The sequence below is a fragment of the Mustela nigripes genome, chromosome 13 (genome assembly GCF_022355385.1).
Source record: "Mustela nigripes isolate SB6536 chromosome 13, MUSNIG.SB6536, whole genome shotgun sequence".
NCBI classification, from domain to species: domain Eukaryota; kingdom Metazoa; phylum Chordata; class Mammalia; order Carnivora; family Mustelidae; genus Mustela; species Mustela nigripes.
The window spans coordinates 48507887-48530535 of NC_081569.1; the positions used below are offsets into that span (position 1 = coordinate 48507887).

The 22649-nt window shown below is 40.0% G+C and overlaps 1 protein-coding gene and 1 long non-coding RNA gene across 2 annotated transcripts; one reads left to right on the forward strand and one right to left on the reverse strand.

The window, feature by feature from the left end:
- On the reverse strand, positions 1 to 18778 carry LOC131999569 (uncharacterized). The gene is made up of 3 exons (XR_009399076.1): positions 18365 to 18778; positions 2453 to 2555; positions 1 to 1788 (listed from the first exon to the last, which is right to left on the reverse strand). It is a non-coding gene; the product is annotated as an uncharacterized LOC131999569 (long non-coding RNA).
- A 126-nt stretch (positions 18779 to 18904) lies between these two features.
- On the forward strand, positions 18905 to 20679 carry LOC131999568 (large ribosomal subunit protein P1). The gene is made up of 4 exons (XM_059372376.1): positions 18905 to 19089; positions 19923 to 19997; positions 20218 to 20335; positions 20561 to 20679. Exons 1-4 carry the CDS (start codon positions 19018 to 19020, stop codon positions 20638 to 20640), a joined length of 345 nt encoding a protein of 114 aa, XP_059228359.1. The 5' UTR covers positions 18905 to 19017; the 3' UTR covers positions 20641 to 20679.
- The last annotated feature ends 1970 nt before the right edge of the window (positions 20680 to 22649 follow it).

Consider the following 22649-nt stretch of genomic DNA (forward strand, 5'->3'; position numbering starts at 1 on the left):
ATGAAAAGGCACTAGCTAAGTGTGAGAAGTACATGCTGACCCCCCAGGAACCAGTCTCCAACGAGGAGATTGAAACTAAACTAATCAAGGCAAAAACAAATTGACAGAGGACAAAAAACATACAGAAAGTCAGCTTTGCAAAAAAACCACTTACTCTTCTCCTCCTTTGATGACTCACAGGCAGTGTCAACAAAGATGAATGGGTATTGATAGAACCTTTTTGTCTGTTAGAAAACTAAAGGAACTGCTCAGGCTGTAAATCTGCTAAACTCTGACTAAGTCAGCTGCTCTCTAGTGAATGAGGCTCAGGTCCTCAGGATTCTGTTCAAGGAACTCCAAATCTATAACATACTGTAGAGTTAGTTTCAGCCACTACTTAAGAAGCAGATCCAAAGAAATACCATTTGTCAGTTCCAGATAAGAAGCCCAAGTTATGGGGTGCCTGGGTGGGTCAGTGGGTTAAAGCCTCTGCCTTCGGCTCAGGTCATGATCCCAGGGTTCTGGGATAGAGCCCACATCGGGCTCTCTGCTCAGCGGGGAGCCTGCTTCCTCCTCTCTCTCTGCCTACTTGTGATCTCTGTCAAATAAATAAATCTTAAAAAAAAAAAAAAGCCCACGTTAAAATGTGATCTATCAACATTTTATCACTGAGCTACCCAGATCCCTTTCCCTTCCCTAGCCTATAGAAAAATTACCCTTTGATCAGAGTCAGTGAATAATCAGAGAAAAGCCAATTAGAAAAAATTTAGAGGATGGTTCTTAATAATAACCAGAGTTACAAATAAGACTGTAAAATGAGCGGGGTGGTATATCCAGAGGAAAGTATAATGCCTTAGAACATTCAGAAATTTCTGGTAGATTTCTTAATCCTTGGTGTAGTTTTTAAATTATAGACTGAAAAAGAAAGGAATACACATTTTTTTGCAATTTGAGAATGTTACTGATTTTATTGCACTGGACTTTTTTGTTTACTGAGAGATAATTTCTGAAGTACTTTAATAGGCACAGTCTGAAGCACTTGTGAATAGGACTTTCTTTACTGTTTCATGGAGAATCTTAAGTTCAGTTTGAAATACATGTTTATCATTCAGTTATATCAAAGTATAATGCTGATCTTTCCTGTCTGCTTCAGTGTGATGTCTATAAAACAAGAGGTGGTGGACAATCTGTTCAGGTTATGGATATTGAGACTTTAAAATAAGAATTGCCAACTGGGTGAGTGGCAGATGAATCTCTTCAGAGGGCTACAGACTTCTTTGCTGCTTCTTGCAGAACACAATATCCTATAAGATGTAGCATTAATTAACTGAAGGAATGTAGTGATGTCCTATTTCTAGTATTTTTCCTATTCTTAAATGCAAAAATAATTGTTGCATCATGTTTCCCCTTTTTCCAGTCAAATGAAGAACTTCCATAGCAGCACATGCCCCACCAGATGGTAGAGTCTGAAGGGACTGATGTAGAAACCAGGGTAGGGGTAAAAATTAAATATGTCTGCTTCATAAAAGTTAAGGCAACCTCTTTTAACCCTCCCGGCTCCAGCTTTTCCTGCTCTCAGAAGCAGCTGGGGTCTGATCTCACATTGCCAGTGCAGCCTATAGGCAGGCCTGTCTCCACAAACCTGCCGTGGTTCTCATGTTTGTTTGGGTCTGCTCCTTATAGGAGTTCTCTGGTTCAAGGTCCCTGGTTTCAGTGTAGAGGGAAAGGACCGGAGATTCAAGTCAGAGGGCATCACTGTAGAACAATTCACATCAAATTGGTGGGGATCTTCACAGAAGCTCAAGTTCCCTGTGGAACGGTTATTCAATGTTACTGTAGCTAAAGGGAGGCTCTTCTAGAGCAAGCGCAGGAAGGGTAAGTGGCATTAGAAAGCCAAGCTCTGACCACTAACCCTCTCAAGGAAATTACCTGCATGACCTCTAGAGACTTTTCCAGCTCACCATCTTTTGTGGCCTATGTCAAATAACCTGCACATACCTGTTAACATAGCTGTCTGTGCTGCACTAGAAAGCAATGTGGGATCCCACCATGGATGAACCCATCTGAGCACAACTGTGTTTACAGACTATAGAGGAGCTGATCTTTTCCTTTTCTGTAATTTTCTTATCCGTGTTCTGTGGCTGTGGAGATGAGAGCAGGATCTCATCTGGGACCTGGATATCAGCATCATGCACAACCCAAGTGAGTTCTGACTAACTGGGCCTTTCTGTGCGTGTGCTTCTTCCTCTAGTATTTCCAGTATCACCCCATCTCCCTGACATCCACTTTTAAGAGGACATACGTGGTTTTTGTTTACCCCTTGGAACAGCTGGGCCCTCTAGCAGACTGCAGCAGTGGGGCTGAGCATGTCAGAAGGCTCAGTGAGAGCAGTAATAGGAGTTAAGGGAGATTGCTCATGCTTATTCACACTTGGCTAGTGCTCCTACTGCTCTCAGAGGCTGACTGAGATCACCTGTAAGGAGGGAGGCTGGAGGCTTCAGTCAAGGATGACATCTCTTCGTGTAATTCATTTCTCCGAACTTGCCTCTTGATCTCGTTATAGTGGTAAATGTTCACTAAAATAAAACAGAATAGTGGAATTTATGGTAGGGGAAGGAATCTCACCTTTCCTTCTGTTAAGCACATACACAAGAGTCTGGTCTATTCCTTTTCCATATTAATTTACCCCTTTCAAATGTTTACCTATGCAAGTCTTTGTGTCCATTTTTAACACACATATTCCTTAGGCAAGTTGCAAAGTCACTGCAATAGGATGCAGGCAGGAATCCTGCTCTCTAAGTTTAATAGTGGATACCCATATTTTATAACTGTTACTTGCTTTCTCAGGATTTGAACTTTCCCACAATAAAACCTGAGTTCTCGTAAAGCCTTTCCTCAGAGATCCAATTTCTATGAATGCAAAAGTCAATACTAAATGCTGGTTTTCACATTGTAGGCACAAGAAACCATGACCTGACAGTCTCAGTAACCAAAGAGCATTTTCATTTATATTGGTGATTTCTCCAAAGACATGCCAGGAGTCTTCTGAGTCACCTCTCAGCTTTGTTGAATATCACAGACCTCAGATACATCATACACTGGTGCAGATCATATTCCCCCTATGGTTCCAAAGATACCTAAGCTTCAGCACACTGTTTATATTCTATGCCCTGCCATGTGAACTTTTCCATAATGCTACTATTTTGTATATATCTTGTATACTTAATAACTAATTTGCACAAGTGCTTTGTCCTGGGTGATTAAGGAAAAATATACGTAAATCACTTTTTTGTGTGACTTCTCCTGCTCTTTTCTGAATAATTTTTTTTTTTTTTTATAACAAATGCTGCTGTAGATTAGCTTGCAAGAATGCACTTTAGACATATTTGACAATTCAAACTTTCAAACTGGCCAACACTAAAGCCATTTTAGGAAGTTGTTTTGAAATTTGTATGTATATATCTACTTTCTGACCTTTAGATATGCAAAAAGAACTGAAATAAACACTAAGAAATACAAAGTTGTGTGACAGTCATTTAACACATACTCCTAGCACCTTTGCATTGAGCTAATGTGCATTTGTTTCTCTCATGTTGGGGCTACCTGTATTAAAGCACACAAAGGAACCGTTTCAAAACAGGGACCCATTTATTCTCAGCAGCACAACTTTGCAGCTTTGAGGAGGGACCTCCTTGACTGGGAGGAGAGAGGAAAGGGGAACACACAAATAAAATTATCAAAGGACACTGAAGGAACATTCCCTGTCTGCTTTAGGATTTCCGTAGGAGGTCTGCACAAGGACCTCTGGGAGTACCCTGTTCCAGGTTTCTTCCCCCTAACAGCATGGAGGCAACCCCAAAGCACGATGCTAAGCCTACACTTCCTCTCACCCCCTACCTCTGTTGCCAGCTTCTGGATTAGCTTTTTTTATAGGCAGTCCTTAGTGCTGCTCCAGAACCAGCTCAACTGGGGAGAAGCCAAAACCTGAGCTATTGCACCACCTTCTGGAAAACAAAAGAAAGGTCTGCAATGGCCACTCTGTTGAACTATACCAAAGTAGACAACTGAGGACAGTGTGCTAATTGAGCACTATAAAAACCACAGTGATAAGGAATCACCAAACATTCCTCTCTGCTGAACCAAAGGTGCAAACTACTGTGATTTAACTGACAAGCAATTCAAAATAGCGATTATAAATCTGATGAGCCTATAAGAAAACTTATGTGATTCAATTTAGGAATAAAATGACTGAACAGGAGGTTTTGTTTTGTTTTGTTTTTTTAACCAAGGAATTTGAAATTTAAAAAAGCCAAATTCTAGAGCTGACAAATTCAGTGAATGAGATGAAGAAATGCATTAGAGAGTTTAAGAAATAGGACAGATCAGGGGCGCCTGGGTGGCTCAGTGGGTTAAAGCCTCTGTGTTCAGCTCAGGTCATGATCCCGGGGTCCTAGGATCGAGCCCTGCATCAGGCTCTCTGCTTAGCAGGGAGTCTGCTTCCCCACCCTGCTCTGCTTGCCTCTCAGCCTACTTGTGATCTCTCTCAAATAAATAAACAAAATCTTAAAAAAAAAAAAAAGAAATCGGGCAGATCAGATCAAAGAATAAATTAATGATTTAGAGGATAGGAATTAAGAAATGATTCAGGAGAAGAAAGCTAAGATTAAAAAACAAACACCTGCAAGAGCTAATCATGTATGATGAGAAAAACAGAACTACCAGAAGAAGGTGAAAAGGGAGGAGAGAGTGTATTTAGAGATAGAACAGAACTTCCCAAACCTACCTGGGGAAGGAAATAGAGAAGTCTAAGAAGCTAAGAGAACACTATTATCTCAATGAAAAAAAAATGATCCCAAAGACACCTTTTTTATTAAAAAAAAAAAAAAAAAAAGTACCCAGGGAACAAAGAAAGTGACCTACAAAGGAATTTCCATTAGCTTACTGATGGGTTTCTCAGAAATTCTACACACCAGGAGGAAGTGGAATGGTGCACTGAAGTGCTGAAAAATAACTGCTAACCCAGAACACTTTATCTGAAAAAGATATGCTTCAGGTATGAAGGAGAAATAAAGGCTTTCCCTACTAAAACTGAGGGATCTCACTACTAGATCTGGCTTGCAAGAAATACCGAAAGGAGTCCTCCAAGCTGAAATGGAAAGATGCTAATTAGTGACATAAAAGCACATGAAATAACCTATTAGGGACAAAAGTAAACAACATTTAGAAAACTGTATATTAAAATAATGTGTTAACCAGTTAATTATAATATAAAGGCTTAAGAAAAAGAACAACAACAAAACTATCACTATAATTCCTCAATGAATCACTGCAAAAAAAGGTATACTATGACATCGGAAATATAAATGGGGAGGAGTAAAAGGGTGGAACCTTTATATGAAGATAAAGTGCTATCAGGATAAAAAGGACTCTTAGATGTATTATATAAGTCACATGGCAATCACAAAGCAAAATTCCATAAAAAGTCACAAAACAAAAAAGGGGAGGCTGATCAAATCATAGAAAACCACCACGTTATAAAGGCAGACAGAAACATAGGGAAAAAGAAACAACCAGAAGGCTAAATAGAAGAGCAGTACTATTATGCCCAAAATATAAATACAAAATACAAATACAAATCAATACTCACTCAATATAAATGGACTGAATTCCTCAATCAAAAGGCACAGAGTAGCTTGATGGATAAAAACAAGACCCAGCCATATGCTGCCTACAAGAAACTCATCTCAACTTTTTAAGATACACACAGGCTCAAGGTGAAGGAATTAAGAGAATATTCCATGCAAGTGGAAACCAAATGAAAGTGGGCATAGCTTTACTTATAACAGACAAAATAGAGGTCAAGCCTAAAAACAGAGACAAAGAAGGTCATTATGTAATGATACAACAGTCAATACATCAGGAAGGTATAACAATAGTAAACATATATGCATCCAACATTGGATCACTAAAATTTATTAAGCAAATACAGATCTAAAGGGAGAAACAGAAAACAATACAGTAATAGTAGGGGACTTCAGTACTCCACTGTCAGCAATGAATAACTCATCCAGATATAAAGTCAACAAACTAAACCGAACTATAGAACAAAAGAACTTAACAGACCTATTAGAGCATTCTATCGAACAGAGGCAGAATACCCATACTTCTTCAGTGCACATGAAATATTTTCCAGGACAGATTACATGATAAGGCACAAATTTATGAAGACTGAAACCACATCACCTACCTTTTCAGACCATAATGGTATGAAACTAGGAAACAAGAAGAGGGAGACCAGAAAATTTACAAATATGTGGAAACTACACAACATACTTTTGAACAGCAAATATGTCAAAGAAGAAATCAAAAGGGAAATAAAGATTTACCTTGAAACAAATGAAAATGGAAACACAGCATATCAAATTTTACAGGATGTAGTAAAAGCAGTTCTGAAAGTTTATAGCAATAAACATGTTAAGGAATTAGAAAAATTACAAATAACCCCCCCCCAAAGAATAGAAAAACAAGCCCAAAATTAGCAAAAGGAAGGAAATTATAAAGATCAGAGTGGAAATAAGTGAAATAGGACCAGAAAAATGGAAAGGATCAATAAAACTAAAGGCTGGTCCTTTGAAATGGCAAACAAAATCTTTAGCCAGACTAAGGAAAAAAGACTCAATTAAGAAATGAAAAAGAACGCACTACAATTAATACTACAGAAATACATAGGACCATAAGAGAATACTATGAACAACTGTATGTCAACAAATTAGACAACCTAGAAGAAATTAATAAATTTCTAGAAAAACACAATCCATCAAGCTGAGTCAGGAAGAAATGGAATATCTGAAAGGATAAATAAAAAAGGGACTGAATCAGTAATCAAAACCTGCCCAACACAGAAAACCCCTGGACCAGATGGCTTCACAGGCAAATTCTACCAAATCTTTAAAGAAGAATTAACAACAGTCTGCTCAAACTCTTGCAAAAAATTGAGGAGGTAGGGATAGATCCAAACTCATTCTATAAGGCCAGATACCAAAGAGAGATGAGGAACCACAAAAAACAAAAACAAAAACAACAACAAAAAAACAGATCAGTATCCTTGATTAATATAAATGCAGAAATCCTCAACAAAATATTAGCAAACTGAATTCAAGAACACATAAAAAGAATTATACACCATGACCAAGAAGCAAGGATGGTTCAATATATGCCAATCAATAAATGTAATATATCACATTAATACAATGAAAGATAAAAATCACATGATTAGCTTAGTAGACCCAAAAAAGCAACTGACAAAATACAACGTACTTTCATGGTAAAAACCCTTGGTAAATAGGATATAAGTGGAACATAAAAAGGCCATATACAACAAACTCACAAGTAACATCATACCCAGTGGAGGGAAAAAAAAAAACAAAACGAAAGCTTTTCCTCTATGATCAGAAATAAGACTAGCATTTCCACTCTCAGCACTCTTATGCAACACAGTACTGCAAGTCCTTGCCTGATCAATTAGGCAAGACAAATAACTAAAATCCATCCAAATTGAGAAGAATGAAATAAAACTCACTATTTTTAGATGATAGGATTCTGTACATTGAAAATCCCAAGGCTCAACCAAGAAACTGATGGAGCCAACCAATGATTTTGATAAAGTTGCAGGATACAAAACCAACATACTTACATTGCATTTCTATACACTAGGTGTGAAACATGTGAAAAAGAAACAAACTTTTCCTGAGGGGATTTTGGGAAGATGGCAGAGGAGAATCCTGAGCTTACCCTGTTCCATGGACACACTGAGACAACAGCTAAATCTATATGACTAACTCCAAAAATGACCTGAAGACTGAGAGAACAGACCTTTCACAGCCCTGTCCACTAATGAAACCCACTGCTGCTGCAGAGGCCTCTCAACTCCCAGGATGCCACAGCAGGCAAGGCAGGTAACTGCATCCAGTGGGGCTGAAGGCAATCATGCATGACTCAGCCACAAGAGGGCACACCTGGTTCTAGTGACCCTGGGGAGAATGCACTACAGGGCCCCACAGGACCTCTTCTATACAAGGCCACTATTTTCAAGACCAGGATACAGTGACCTACCTAATACATAAAAACAGACAAAATGAGGAGACAAAGGAATATGCCCCAAATCAAAGAATAAGACAAAATCCCAGTAAAAGAGCTAAATGAAACAGATAATATGCTTGATAAAAAATTTAAAGTAATGGTCATAAAGATGCTCACTGGATCCAAGAAAAGGCATCATCAAGTATGACATTTCACATTATAGAGTGCCCAATGAGGAGAGAGAGAGGGCAGAATATCATTTGAAGCACAAAGAGTTGAGAATTTCCCCACTCTGGAGAAGGAAACAAACATCTGAGTCCAGGAAGCTAAGAGAGCCCCTAACAAGGTGAAACCAAGGAGGTCCAGACCAAAACACCAAAGAATTAAAATGCCAAGAAGTAATGATAAAGACACAAATTTAAAAGCAGCAAACCAAAACAAAACAAGATAAAAGGGGAAAACTCATAAAGCTATCAGCTGATTTTGCAACAGAAACCAAGCAGGCCAGAAGAACGTGACATGATATATTCAAAGGTCTAAAAGGGAAAAACTTAAACCAGAATAATTTACCCAGCAAGGTTATAACTCAGAAATGAAGGATAAAGTTTCCCAGACAAACAAAAGTTAAACTGGCCTTGTAAGTAATGTTAAGGTGGTTTCATTAATTGGGGGGAGAGAGGCATAACTAGAAGAAAATAATGAAAGGCAAAACTTTCAGATTAAAAACAAACCTACGGGGCACCTGGGTGGCTCAGTCATTAAGCCTCTGCCTCTGGCTCAGGTCATGATCCCAGGGTCCTCAGATGGAGCCCCACATCAGGCTCCCTGCTCAGAGGGAATCCTGCTTCTCCCTTTCCCACTCCCACTGCTTGTGTTCCCTCTCTCACTGTCTCTCTCTTTGTCAAATACATAAATAAAATCTCTAACAAACTACCTTTATGGAATTTTTACTTTTAATCACTTAAAAAGCCAATATGGAAGTTAAAACACAATTATTTCTATAAAAATTAGCAAAGCATACACAAAAGGATGTAAAATATGACATCATTATACATGAAACATGGAGAGAGGAGTAAAAATTTAGAGGTTTTAGAATGTGTTCAAACTCAACAGACCATCACCTTAATACAAACTGCTATATACATAAGATGTTGTACATGAACCCAATGGTAATCACAAATCAAAAACCTGTAACAGACAGGTGCCCTGTGTGGCTCCAGTCAGTTAAACAGCTGCCTTCAGCTCAGGTCATGGTCCCAGGGTCCTGGGATTGAGCCCCGGGTCCGGCTCCCTACACAGTGGGGAGGTCTGCTTCTCCCTCTCCGTTGCTCCCCCAAGCTTGTGCTTTCTCACTTGTGCTCTCCCTCTCAAATAAATAAAATCTTAAAACAAAACAAAGAAAAACAAAACAAAACCTGTAACATATACACAAAAATAAAGAGAAAAGATTCCAAGCATAACACTAAATAAAACCATCAAATCATAAGGGAAAAGAGAAAGAAGTAGAAAAAAGCAGAGAAAAGCCACAAAACAGCAAGAAAACAATTAACAAAATGGCAGTAGGCACATAACTATCAACAATTACTTTAAATGTAAATGAACGAAATGCTCTAATTAAAACACACAGGGTGACTCAGTGGGTTAAAAAAAACAAGACCCATTTATGTGCTGCTTACAAGAGGCTCACTTCAGACTAAAAGACATACAGACTGAAAGTGAAGGGATGGAAAAGCATATACCTTGCAAATGAAAGCAAAAAGCAAAAAAAAAAAGCCATGGTCATATAAGACAAAACAAATTTCACTATTATTATTTTTCATGGTTCATTTATTTGAGAGAGAGAGAGCATGCACATGTGTGGGGGGAGGGGCAGACGGAGAGGGAACCTCAAGCAGACTCCATGCAGACTCAAGCAGACTCCATGCAGAGCTCGACATGCGGCACACTCATGAACCTGACATCACAACCTGAGCCGAATCCAAGTCTGACACTCAACTGACTCCACCACCCAGGTGCCCCTAGACAAAACAGGTGTTAACACAATGTAGCAAAGGACAAAGAAGAACATTACAAAATGATAAAGGGATCAATCCTACAAGAGAGTATGACAACTGTAAGTATCTATGCACCCAGCATGGAAAACCTAAACACATAAAAACAAATATTAATAGACATAAGGGGAGAAATTAATAGTAATACGATAATAATAGGGGATTTTACACCCTACTTACATCAATGGCTAGATCATACAGACAGAAAATCCATAAGGGAACAGTGGCTTTAAACAACAAATTACTAGGAATAAACTTAACCAAAGAGGTGAACAACATTTCCTCTGAAAACTATAAAAACACTGATGAAAGAAACTGATAAGGACAAAAACGGGAAGATACACCATGCTCATATATTAGAAAATTAATATTGTTAAAATGTCCATACTACCCAAAGCAATCTACAGATTCAATGTAATCCCTATCAAAATACCAATAGCATTTTTCACAGAACTGAAATGAGTAATCCTAAAATTTGTATGAAATCACAAAAGACCTCAAATAGCCAAAGCAACCTTGAGAAAGAAGAACAAAGCCGGATGTATCACAATTTCACATTTTAAGAATTACTCCAAAGCTATGGTAATCAAAACAGTACAGTGCTGGCATAAAAGCAGACACAGATCAGTGGAACACGACAGGGAACCCAGAAATAAATCCACACTCACACGGTCAATTAATCTATAACAAAGGAGACGAGAGTATACAATGAGGAAAAGATAGTTTTTCAATAAATGGTATTGGGAAAACTGGGCAGCTACATGTAAGAAAATGAAACTGGACAACTTCCTTACACCCTACACAAAAATAAACTCAGAATGGATTAAAGATCTAAATGAGAGACTTGAAACCATGAAAATCTAAAAGAAAACATAGGCTGTAATCTCAGAATTTGTCCTTAGCAACATATATATGGATCTGCCAAGCAAGGGAAACAAAAACAAAAGTAAACTACTGGGACCACATTAAAATAAAAAGCTTCTGAGGTGCCTGGGTGGCTCAATCATTAAGCACCTGCCTTCCACTCAGGTCATGATCCCAGGGTCCTGGGCTTGAGCCCCACATAGGGCTCCCTGCTCAGCAGGAAGCCTGCTTCTCCCACTCCCTCTGCTGCTCCCCGTTTGTGTGCATGTTCTCTGTCAAATGAAATCTTAAAATAAAATAAAAAGCTTTTGCACAGTGAAAGAAACCATCAACAAAACAAAAAGGCAACCTAGTGAATGGGAGAAAATATTTACAAATGATATATCCAATAAGGGGTTAATATCCAAAATATGTAAAGAACTCATAAAGCTCAACACCAAAAAAAAATAAAAAAAAAAAAAAAATCCAAATAATCTGATTTAAAGATGAGCAGAGGACCTGAGTAGACATTTTTCCAGAGAACCCATACAGATGGCCAACAGACACATGAAAAGATGCTTGACATCACTCATCAGAGAAACTAAAATCAAAACCAAAATGATGTATCACCTTACACCTATCAGAATGCCTAGTATCAAAAAGACAAGAAATAACAAGTTTTGGTGAGGATGTGGGGGAAACAGAACCCTCATGCATTGCTGGTGAGAATAAAAACTGGTGCAGCCTCTGTGGAAAACAGTATGGAAAAACAGTATGGAAAAACAGTATGGAGGTCCCTAAAATTAAAAATAGGACTACCATATGATCAAGTAATTCCACTACTGGATAGCCACCCCCCCCCAAAAATGAACACTAATTTGAAAAGACATATTCCCTCCTATGTTCACTGCAGCATCGTGTACAATAGCCAAGATATGGAAGCCACCCAAGTGTCCATCAGTGGATGAATAAAGTAGAGGTATACACACACACACACACACACACACACACACACACACACACACAGAGGAAATGTTACTTGGCTATAAAAAAGAATGAGATCTTGCCATTTGCAACAACCTGGATGGACTGAGAGTGTATAATGCTAAGTGAAATAAGTTAGAGAAAGACAAATACCATATGATTTCACTTATATGTAGAATCTAAAAAACAAAACAGACTCAAGTACAGAGAACAAACTGGTGGTTGCTAGAAGGGAGGTGGGTGGAGGGATGGGCACAATAAGAGGGACTGGAGGTACAAACTTCCAGTTGTGAAATACATAAGTCACAGCGATGAAAAGTACAGCATAGAAAATATACTCAGTGATGTTGTAATAATGTCACTGTAGTGACAGTGACTACTTATCATGGTGAGCAATGAGTAATGTGCAGAACTGTGGAATAAATCTGCTGTACACTTGAAAGTAACAAAACATTGTATATCAATTACGTTTCAATGAAAGGATTGTCAAGTCTAAGAAAAAGATAATAATAGTCATACCCACACAAAAAAGAAGGGCTTTCCCAGTCACAGCTGCATCAAAAACAAAATACTAAGGAATAAATTTAATGTAGGAGGTAAAAGGTTTTTTTTTTTTTTTTAAGATTTTATTGATTTATTGGAGAGAGAGAGCAAAGGTGGGAGGGCAGGGAGCTGGGCAGAGGGACAAGCAGACTCCCCACGGAGCAGGGAGCCCGCATGGGGCTCGATCCCAGGACTCTGAGATCATGACCTGAGCTGAAGACAGATGCCCAGCTGACTGAGGCACCCAGGCACCCTGGAGGTGAAAGTTTTGTACAACAAAAACTACAAGACTGCTGAAATAAATAGAAAAAGATACAAATGGAAAGACAGCCTGTGTTCATGGATTCAAAGAATTATTATTATCAAAATGTATAAACTACTCAAAGCAATCTACAGAGTCAACACAATCCCCATTAAATACTAATGGCATTCTTCGCAGAAACAGAAAATAAACTGTAAAGTCTGTATGTAACCACAAAGGGCTCCGAAGAGCTAAAGCAATCCTGAGGAAAAAGAACAAAACTATAGGTATTGCACTTCCTGACTTCAAACTATACCACAAAGCTACAGTATTAAAAACAGTAAGGTGTTGGCACAAAAACAGACACACTGACAAACAGAACAGAGAGCCCAACATTAACCTCTGCTTATACATTAAACTAATATTCAACAAGGGGGCCAACAGCACCAAAGGGGGAAAAGACAGACTTCAACAAATTATGCTGAGAAAACTGGATGAACACATGTAGAACACTGAAACTAGACACCTTATACCACTCACAAACATTCACATGAAAATGGATTACAGACTTGAACATAAGGACTCATACTATAAGACTCCTAGAAGAAAACATAGGGAAGAAACTCCCTGAGACTGATTTTGGCAATGATTTTTTGGATATGACATCAAACAACAAAAGTAAAAATCAACAGAAGCGATTACATCAAATTCTTTTGTACAAAAGAATTAACAAAATTTAAAGGCAACCTACAAAATGGGAGAGTTTTTGCAAATCATATGTCAGATAAGGGGTTAATATCCAAAATATAAAGAGAATTCATACAACGCAATAAGAAAGAAGCAATCCGATTTAAAAATGGGGAGAAAACCAGACATTTTTCCAAAGAGGACATCCAGAAGGCCACCAGGGACATGAAAAGATGTTCAAAATCACGTATCATCAGGAAAATGCAAATGAAACCACAGATGTTAGAATGCCTATCATTAAGAAGATAAGAGTAACAACTGTTGGCAGTGAATGTGGAGAGAAGCAAACCCTCGTGCACTGTTGCTGGGAATGTAAACTGGCACAGCCATTGTGGAAAACAGTGTACGCAGGTTCCTCAAAAAATTAAAATTACAACTATAATGTGATTCCACTTCTGGGTATTTACTTGAAGAAAGTCAAAACACTATCTTGAAAAGATGTCTGCACTCCCATGTTCACTGCAGCACTATTTCCAATAGCTGAGATACAGAAACGACTGAAGTGCCCGTCAGTACATGAAAGGATAAAAAATGTGGTGCACGTGCACATAAACACAGGAGTATTATTCAGCCGTGAGAAAGGTGGTTGTTCTGCCATTTGTCACAACATGGAGAGACCATGAACACACGATACTAGGTGAGGTGAGCCCGACAGAGAAAGACAAGTACTGTATGACATCACTTATGTGTGAATTTTAAAAAGTCAAACTTGTAAAAACAGAGAATAATGAATGGGGGGTGGGGAGACAAGGCAGATGTTTTTAAGGGTACAAACTTTTTTTTTAAAGATTTTATTTATTTATTTGACAGAGAGATCATAGGGAGGTAGAGAGGCAGGCAGAGAGAGAAGGGGGCAGCAGGCTCCCCACTGAGCAGCGAGCCCGATGTGGGGCTTGATCTCAGGACCCCAAGACCATGCTCTGAGCCAAAGGCAGAGGCTTAGCCCACTGAGCCACTTAAGGCACTTATGTTTTGTGCCTTAAGAAATTTTTCAAATACTCTTAATAGTAAATTCCTGTATTCCTCTAAAATTTTAGTTTTCCTTTTCACATTATGTATGATGAGGATGGAGTTAAAAACATACTTTCCACATTTCCATATAGACAGGAAATTAAGTGTCCCAGTAGTTTTGTTTTTTTTTGAAAAGGCACTCTTCCCCCAACCACTACACTTCCCCATTTATAAAGTCATACCTCTGACTTACAAAGTTCCCATACGTATGACAGTGGGTTTCTAGGTTCTCTGTTCTATTGCTCTGTTTATCTACTTGCATGTCAATAACACAGCTTTAATTCATTCAGCATGTATTTAGTTGAATGCCCTCTATGTGCCAGGCACCGTTTTAGGCACAATGTGGCAAACCAAAGTGTATGCCCTCTATGGAACTGACATTTAAGGTAAACCTCTATTATTACTTTAAAACACTGACTTCCAGGCGCCTGGATGGCTCAGCTGGTTTAGCATCTGCCTTCTGCTTGGGTCATGATCCCAGGGTTCTGGGATCAAGCCCAATGCTCAGCTGGGGAGGCCCGCCTCTCCCTCTCCCTCTGTCTGCCACTCCCCCTGCTTGAGGTGTCTCTCTGTTAAATAAATAAATAAAATCTTTAAAATAATAAGTAAAACACTGCCTTCATTTTTACTGGTCCTTGATCCTTCCATGAAAATTTTAAGGACAACTGGTCAAAGTTCATCAAAAACCTTAATGGAATATTGATTGAAATGACATAATTTGAAGAGAATTACCCAGTTTAAGATCTTTTCATCTGGGAATATGCTATATCACTCTATTTAGGTTGCTTCTGATGTTCTTCCTTAAAATTTTACAATTTTAAAAATAATGATCATGTATAAACTGTTAGATTTACTCCTAGAAACTATATGATTTTTGTTGTTATTGTATTTTAGTGTAATTTTTAATACTACATCTTATAACTGACTTTTGCTGAACACAGAAGTGCTGCTGGCTTTTGTGTATTAATCTTGAATCTAGGTTGATTTGTTTGCTTATGGATTCTCTTGGAACTTCTGAGTAAATAAATAATCATATTATTTATGAATAGTGTTTACAACTTTCCAATTTAATACCTTTTTTCTTGTCCTATGGAGATGGCTAAACTGCAAAATTGTAATTGAAGTAGAAGCAGAGAAAGGACACAACTTTGTCCCCGATTTTAAAGAGCAGGTTTTAAAGTTTCACCATTAAGAATGATGTTTGTTGTAGATTTTTAGTAGATATCTTATCAGGATATGAAAGTTATCTTTTCTTCCAATTTTGTAAGAGTCTATGTTAATAGTTACTTAATTTTATCAAGTCATTTTTCTGAATCTATAAGAATTTCAACGAGATTTTCTTCTTTGTTAATGGATTACTTTTAATAGATATTACATTGAACTATCCTTAGTCACGGTACACCATATGTTTATATACAGTACTGCATTCAGTTCATTAATCTTCTAGTTTCTCCAGTTTTACTGATATAATTGACATTCACATTTTAGATTTTTGTGTTTACATTTATAAGTGAGAAGTACTTATAATTTGCCTCTCTTATACCCTAAGGTTCAGGTTTTGCTATTATAGTTATAGAACAATTTGGGGAACAAAAGACTGATTTAAAAAGGTTTCTTCTTAGTATAGATTAAGACAGGCAATATTTTGTTTTGTGTTGATGTATCATATTTGCCAGATCAGTTTTTTGTTTTGTTTTGAAGTACACTGGGGGCAGGAAAGGCAGATGACTATGTTTTAGACTGATTCATTTTGGCTTTGGAAATGTTCAAATTTTTCAATAGCTTTACCTTTTCCCACACAATTACCAAAATTCCACTATGACTGTTTCTAAATTTGGAGGAAAACTCAAAACAAGTTTTATTTTTAGAAAGCTTGATAGTTTTTGAAAATTGTTTAAAAGTTTGGGATACTAAGGGGTGCCTTAGCATCTGACTCTTGGCTTAGGATCCTGGGATGGAGACCTGCGTCAGGCTCCCCGCTCACCGGGGAGTCTGCTTGTCTCTCCCTATCTCTGAAATAAATCTTACACACACACACAGAGATCAATGGCACAGACATAAACCCATTCATATACGGTCAATTTATGATATAAGAATCAAGAATATATAATCAGGAAAGGACAGTCTCCTCAATGAATGGTGTTGGGAAAATTGGACAGCAACACATGAAAGAATGAAAATGGACCACTATCTTACACCATACACAAAAATAAATTCAAAACGGAATAAAGACTTGAATGTAAGACCTGGATCATAAAACTCCTAGAAGGAAACAAAGGTGGTAAGCTCCCTGACAGTGGTCTTGGCAAAGATTTTTGGAACTGATTCTGAAAACAAAGGCAACAAAGACAAAAGTAAACAAGTGGGATCACATCAAACTGAAAACTTGTGCACAAAAAAGGAAATCATCAACAAAATGAAAAGGCAACCTACTGAATGGGAGAAATTTTTTGTAAATCATATCTGAAAAGGGGTTAATATCCACAATGAATAAAGAACTCCTACAACTCAGTATCAACAAAAATTCCATTAAAAATGAGCAAAAGATCTGAATAGACATTTTTCCAAAGACATACAGATGGCCAGCAGACACATGAAAAAGATGTTCAACATTACCAACCATCAGGGAAATCAAATTAAGACCACAGGGAGATACTGCCTCACACCTGTTAGAAGAGCTGTCATCAAGAAGACAAGAATAACATGTGGTGGCAAGGATGTGAAGAAAATAAACATCTGTGTACTGCTGCTGGGAATATAAACTGATGCAAACGCTGTGGAAAACAGTACAGAGGTCCCCCCAAATTAAAAACAGAACTACCATATGATCAAGCCATTCCATTTGCAGATATTTATCAGAAGACAACAAAAACACTAATTTGAAAAGATATATTCATTCCCATGTTCACTGCAGCATTATTTACAATGGCCAAGACCTACGGTTGTTTCCGTAAACAACCGAAGTGTCCATCAATGACTGAATGGATGAAGGAAATGTGACACATGCACACACACAGGAATATTATTCAGGTGTAAAAAAGTGTAACACCTTGCCATTTGAGACAACATGGATGGACCTTGAGGGCATTATACTAAGCAAAACAAATCAGAGAAAGACAAATACTGTATGATCTCACTTACATGTGGAATCCAAACAACAAACAAAAATAAATAAACCAAACTCCTAGATGCGGAAAACAACTATGAGGAGGGGTGGAAGAGTGAAGGGGGTCAAAAGTTACAAACCTGCAGTTATAAATCACTGAATGTAATGTACAACATGGTGACTGTAGTTAACGATACTGTGTTTCATATTTAAACCTTGCTGAGAGTAGAACTTAAAATGGTTGAAGTAGGTTTTGCGATACACACAAATATCGAATCATTATGCAATACACCAAAAATAAAAACGTCATGTCAGTTACACCTCAAAAAACAAAAACGCCCAACTCTCAATATGAATCCAATACCAACATTTATTAAGGTTCAAAAGAAAAAAAAAGATACAGGGGCACCTGGGTGGCTCAGTGGGTTAAGCCTCTGCCTTCAGTTCGGGTCATGATCTCAGGGTGCTAGAATCCCGCTCCGCATCGGGCTCTCTGCTCAGCGGGAAACCTGCTACCCACCCTCCGCTGCCTCTCTGCCTACCTGTGATCTCTCTCTGTCAAATAAATAAATAAAATCTTAAAAAAAAAAAAAAAAAGATACAAAATGGCAATGCAGCACCTAGACAGCGGGTGCTTCACGAAGTCTTGAACATCTTAAGGGCGGTTTCAAAACACTTCCACCCAAACACGGAGTGCCTTAGCTAACAAAAACTGAAAATGATTGGCAAGTTCGCCTCCGTTCCCAACAGATCTTTTATACTTAAAATAACAGTGCTTACCTCTTCTGCTGTGTGAGGATTAAATGAATCCTTGTAGAGTGTGACTCAGTGCCTACGACACAGTGGGCGCTCCAATGGTACTGCTATCGTCGCGCTGCAAGCTTCTCATTTCCTCCTCCACCGCTTAATTTACCCGAGACGCTGCGCTGAGCACAAGAAACCTTTAAGCTGAGATTTAGCTCCTGCGCTCCAGGGGGGCACAGCGCCGGGAGGCTGACGACGTCATTAAACGTCCAAAAAGTGTCACACGGGCTACAGTAGATAGGGGTGAAATCCATTTACTTTGATATCTTTTTCCTTAAAATATTCTTACTGTTCACGAGCCCTGAATTTTAGCCGAACTCAAGAAACTTGCAGTCTCAAGAGCCACCAACTTCATGAACTCGCTTATGAGCGAGTCGCGCTTTATGCGCAGGCGCAACAGTGGTCGGGGCGCGCCGTCCTCGCTCCGCCTCTTCCGCCAGGCCCGGGCACCGATTGGTCCGCGTGATCCGTATAAGAAGCTGCGCGCAGGCGCGAAACGTCCTTTCCTCAGCTGCCGCTAAGGTGCTCGGTTCTTCCGAGGAAGCTAAGGCCGTGTTGGGGTGAGGCCCTCACTTCATCCGGCGACTAGCACCGCGCCCGGCAGCGTCCGCTCAGCACTCGCCAGCACCATGGCCTCCGTCTCGGAGCTCGCCTGCATTTACTCGGCCCTCATCTTGCATGACGATGAGGTGACGGTCACGGTGAGTGCGGGCCCAGATCGGCGGCGGGGTCGGCCTGCGGGCGGCTGTTTTTCTCTCCTGGCCGGGCCTCCCTGCCAGGCCCTCCGGGCGGAGCGGCAGCCATCAACATCCCCGGCGGAGGCGGGGGAGAAGGGGCCAGCAGCGGGGCCCAGGTGCAGCGCGCCCGGCGGCCCCTGCCACGTGCTCCAGCTTCCGGGGGGACTGGAGTACACTCGGGGTGCGCGCCGCGGCTTTGGATTTTACTTCAGCGAAACTTGGGCGGCGTGTAGGCATCCTACCGCACCTGGGACACTCCCTGCTTGGTGGCCTTGAATTCCGGTGCTCTTCTTAGTAGGCCCTGTTGGGGAGAGGACGTTAGCTTGCTTCACCTCCCGCGCTGACTCGTACCTTAAAATAGCGGCGTGACTTGGGCAAGTCGCCGCCTGCGAAATGGCAGCGAGGGGCCGAGTGCATTTCATTTGCTTGTGGTGATCTTAAGAGCGTAAGGTAGGTTCGTTTTGAGTAAACATACATGAGGGGCGCCTGGGTGGCTCAGGGGGTTAAAGCTCTGCTTTTGGCTCAGGTCATGATCCCAGAGTCCTGGGATCGAGCCCCATGTCGGGTTCTCTGCTCAGCAGGGAACCTGCTTTCTCCTCTCTGCCTGCGTCTCTAGACTTGTGATCTCTGTCAAATAAATAAATACATTATTAAAAGAAATAAATAAGCATACATGAAATACAGATAGAATCTGTAAAGTGGTTAAACATAGTTTTGGAGACACGTTTTGAGTGACTTTCAGTGGCCGTGTTTTGAAGACGTTTACAAAAACTGCGCTTTGGTTTGCTGTTTTTTAGGAGGATAAGATCAATGCCCTCATTAAAGCAGCGGGTGTGAATGTTGAACCCTTCTGGCCCGGCTTGTTTGCAAAGGTAAGGTGATGGCAGCAAAGTGATGTGGAGAAGCAAATTTGGGGACATTACTTATTTATTAAGTAAATCTGGCAGAGTCCAGAGAAGGAAGAACAATATAGTGTTGGGAATTGGTTGTCACTTCAAGGAGAGGGGGTACTTTTGGAGGTGTGTGTCAGGGGAGAGTGCTCTAACAAAAAGCCAGAACTGAGTGCGATCTGTGTATGCATGTGTGTTGCAGGCCCTGGCCAACGTCAACATTGGGAGCCTCATCTGCAATGTAGGAGCTGGTGGACCCGCCCCAGCAGCTGGTGCTGCACCAGCAGGAGGTCCTGCTCCTTCCACCGCTGCTGCCCCAGGTAGACAATTTTTTTTTTTTAATTGGAGGGAGGAGTGGAGATAAAGAGCAGTGTTGCCTATAATACTTAATTTGTTAAGAGTAGATGATATATAGAAACCCTAAAACCAGCGGCATGGTTGGAACCAAGGCAAGGGTATTTTTGACTCAGTAAGTTGAAGGGCCTGGAGCTCTTTGGAGTTTAAAATACTCAGCAGGTGTGTGATTGACTGTTTCTGTTTTTTAGCTGAGGAGAAGAAAGTGGAAGCAAAGAAAGAAGAATCTGAAGAGTCTGATGATGACATGGGCTTTGGTCTTTTTGACTAAACCACTTGTATAAGCTGCTCAATAAAAAGCTGAACTCTTGGTTCCTGTTGGTTGCCAGTTTGGGGATGTGCAGTGTACAGACGGTCTCCCTTCTGTAGCACTGGATGCCAGCCTTTTCTGGTATGACACCAGAGCTGGGTTTTCCCCCCCTGCCACCACTAACTCATGGTGAGAAGTAGTGCACCAGCCAGATGCTGTGCCAAGAATACCTAGTATTGCATCTGGAACTGCATGGAGAGGTGGGAGAGGGATCAGAGCAGGTCCCTTGTTGGAGTCACCTGTGTGAGTTCATGATCACATGGTTTGTCTCCTTGACAGGAGTAAGAGTCCATGGTTCTAGTATAATCAAGACCTCTTAAAATCCCAAGTAAAATCCTGGCTACAAGTTTTTTGAGCTGTGCCAAGTCGTCAGAGGTAGAATACTACTATATCCCTAGGCTTGTAATTCAATACTGAAGGAGTGGTGAAAATTCAGGTTTGTTGGGGCACCTGAGTGGCTCAGTTGGTTAAGCTTCTGCTGTGGGCTCAGGTCATGATCTTGGGGTCCTGGGCTTGAGCTCAGTGGGGAATCTGCTTCTCTTTTACTCTTGATTTCTTTCTCAAAAAAAAAAAAAAAAAAAAAGGAAATTCAGGTTTGAGTCCCCATTTACACAAAGGTTAAAACCAAAATTCAAATCTGTGTTTGACACTAACAAAGTAAGCTTTGAGGAAGGGGATGGCTGAGCACTGGTCTGGAGACTGGTTCACTTCAAAATGCAAGGGGACTCCTAAGATTTGGATTTATAAAACATGGTCACTTTGTCTTCAGCGCACCAATTAAGTGCCAAGCCCCTGAACATCTTGTCCTTTCCTCACTAATAGAGATCGAATTGGTGAAATGCAGGATGTCCTAGCCCCAACTGTCCACTGTCCAAAACAATTAGTGTTTAGAACCAGATGGGTAAGTGGCTGGTGTACCTTATAGAATTGAACACAATCCCGTAATTCTGCTTCTGTGTGTTATTACCCAAGAGAAACTATATAAGGACATGAGGATGCATGTTTGGGAACGTTTAAGCAGTACTTAAAAGAAAAACCTCAACTCCATCCGCCAGAAAATAAACTGATCCTCAATGATGAGCAGTGAAAATGAGCTGTGGATATACAGGAATTCTTAAGGTTAGATAAGAACAAGTCCTGATAAACTGCATACAGCACACTACCCTCTTCCTAAAGCTCAAAAGTAAGATGGATTAGGTAAGGTAAGGGATGGTCATTTTTAAGACCTTAAAGATGTGCAGTAAACAGTCGTACTTAGATGTTACTGTCATTAAAATTTTGTGCACGTGAAGAATGGGTCATAAAGTGTGGGGCACCTGGCTGGTTTGGTAGAGCATGGAGCTCTTTGGTCTTGGGGTCGTGAGTTCAAGTCCCATGGGTGAGAGCTTACCTCAAGATTGATCTACATACACTTAAGTGTGTTAACTCATCTTCATCAGCTAACAGTGCTGTGCTGATCTCCAGCATGTCCTGTCATCCTGCATAACAAGTCCATGGTAAGACCCATGTTACAGGTGGGTCAGTGGGAGCTCAGAGGTTAACAGGAGGTAAAGACTAGTAAACGGGTGGACGGATTCAGAAAATGCTCTACAAAGGCTGCTCTTAGCATCTTTCCCCATGTCCCCTGCTCCTTTACCCCTTCTGCCTCAGTTTACTCATCTATAATGATAGGGCCTGCCTCACTGGCTTCTGGAGACTTCCAAAATAATGAATTCCTTACATTCTGAGAGCACTTAAGTGTGAGGAGGGAATATGGACACTTCCCTTAGCCAAAGAAATCCTTGAATGGATTAAAGAGAACACTTAAGAAGATAAAGGAAGACAGAATCTAGAACAGCTGTAAATTAAGTGGTAAACTGGGAAACAAATACTAAGTTCAGTTATCTGAACTACACAATGACAAATGTTCGCTATAGCAAGACTCAAGTGTAAACATGGCCTCATCGGTGGGCCCAGCTTTTGAAAAGAAA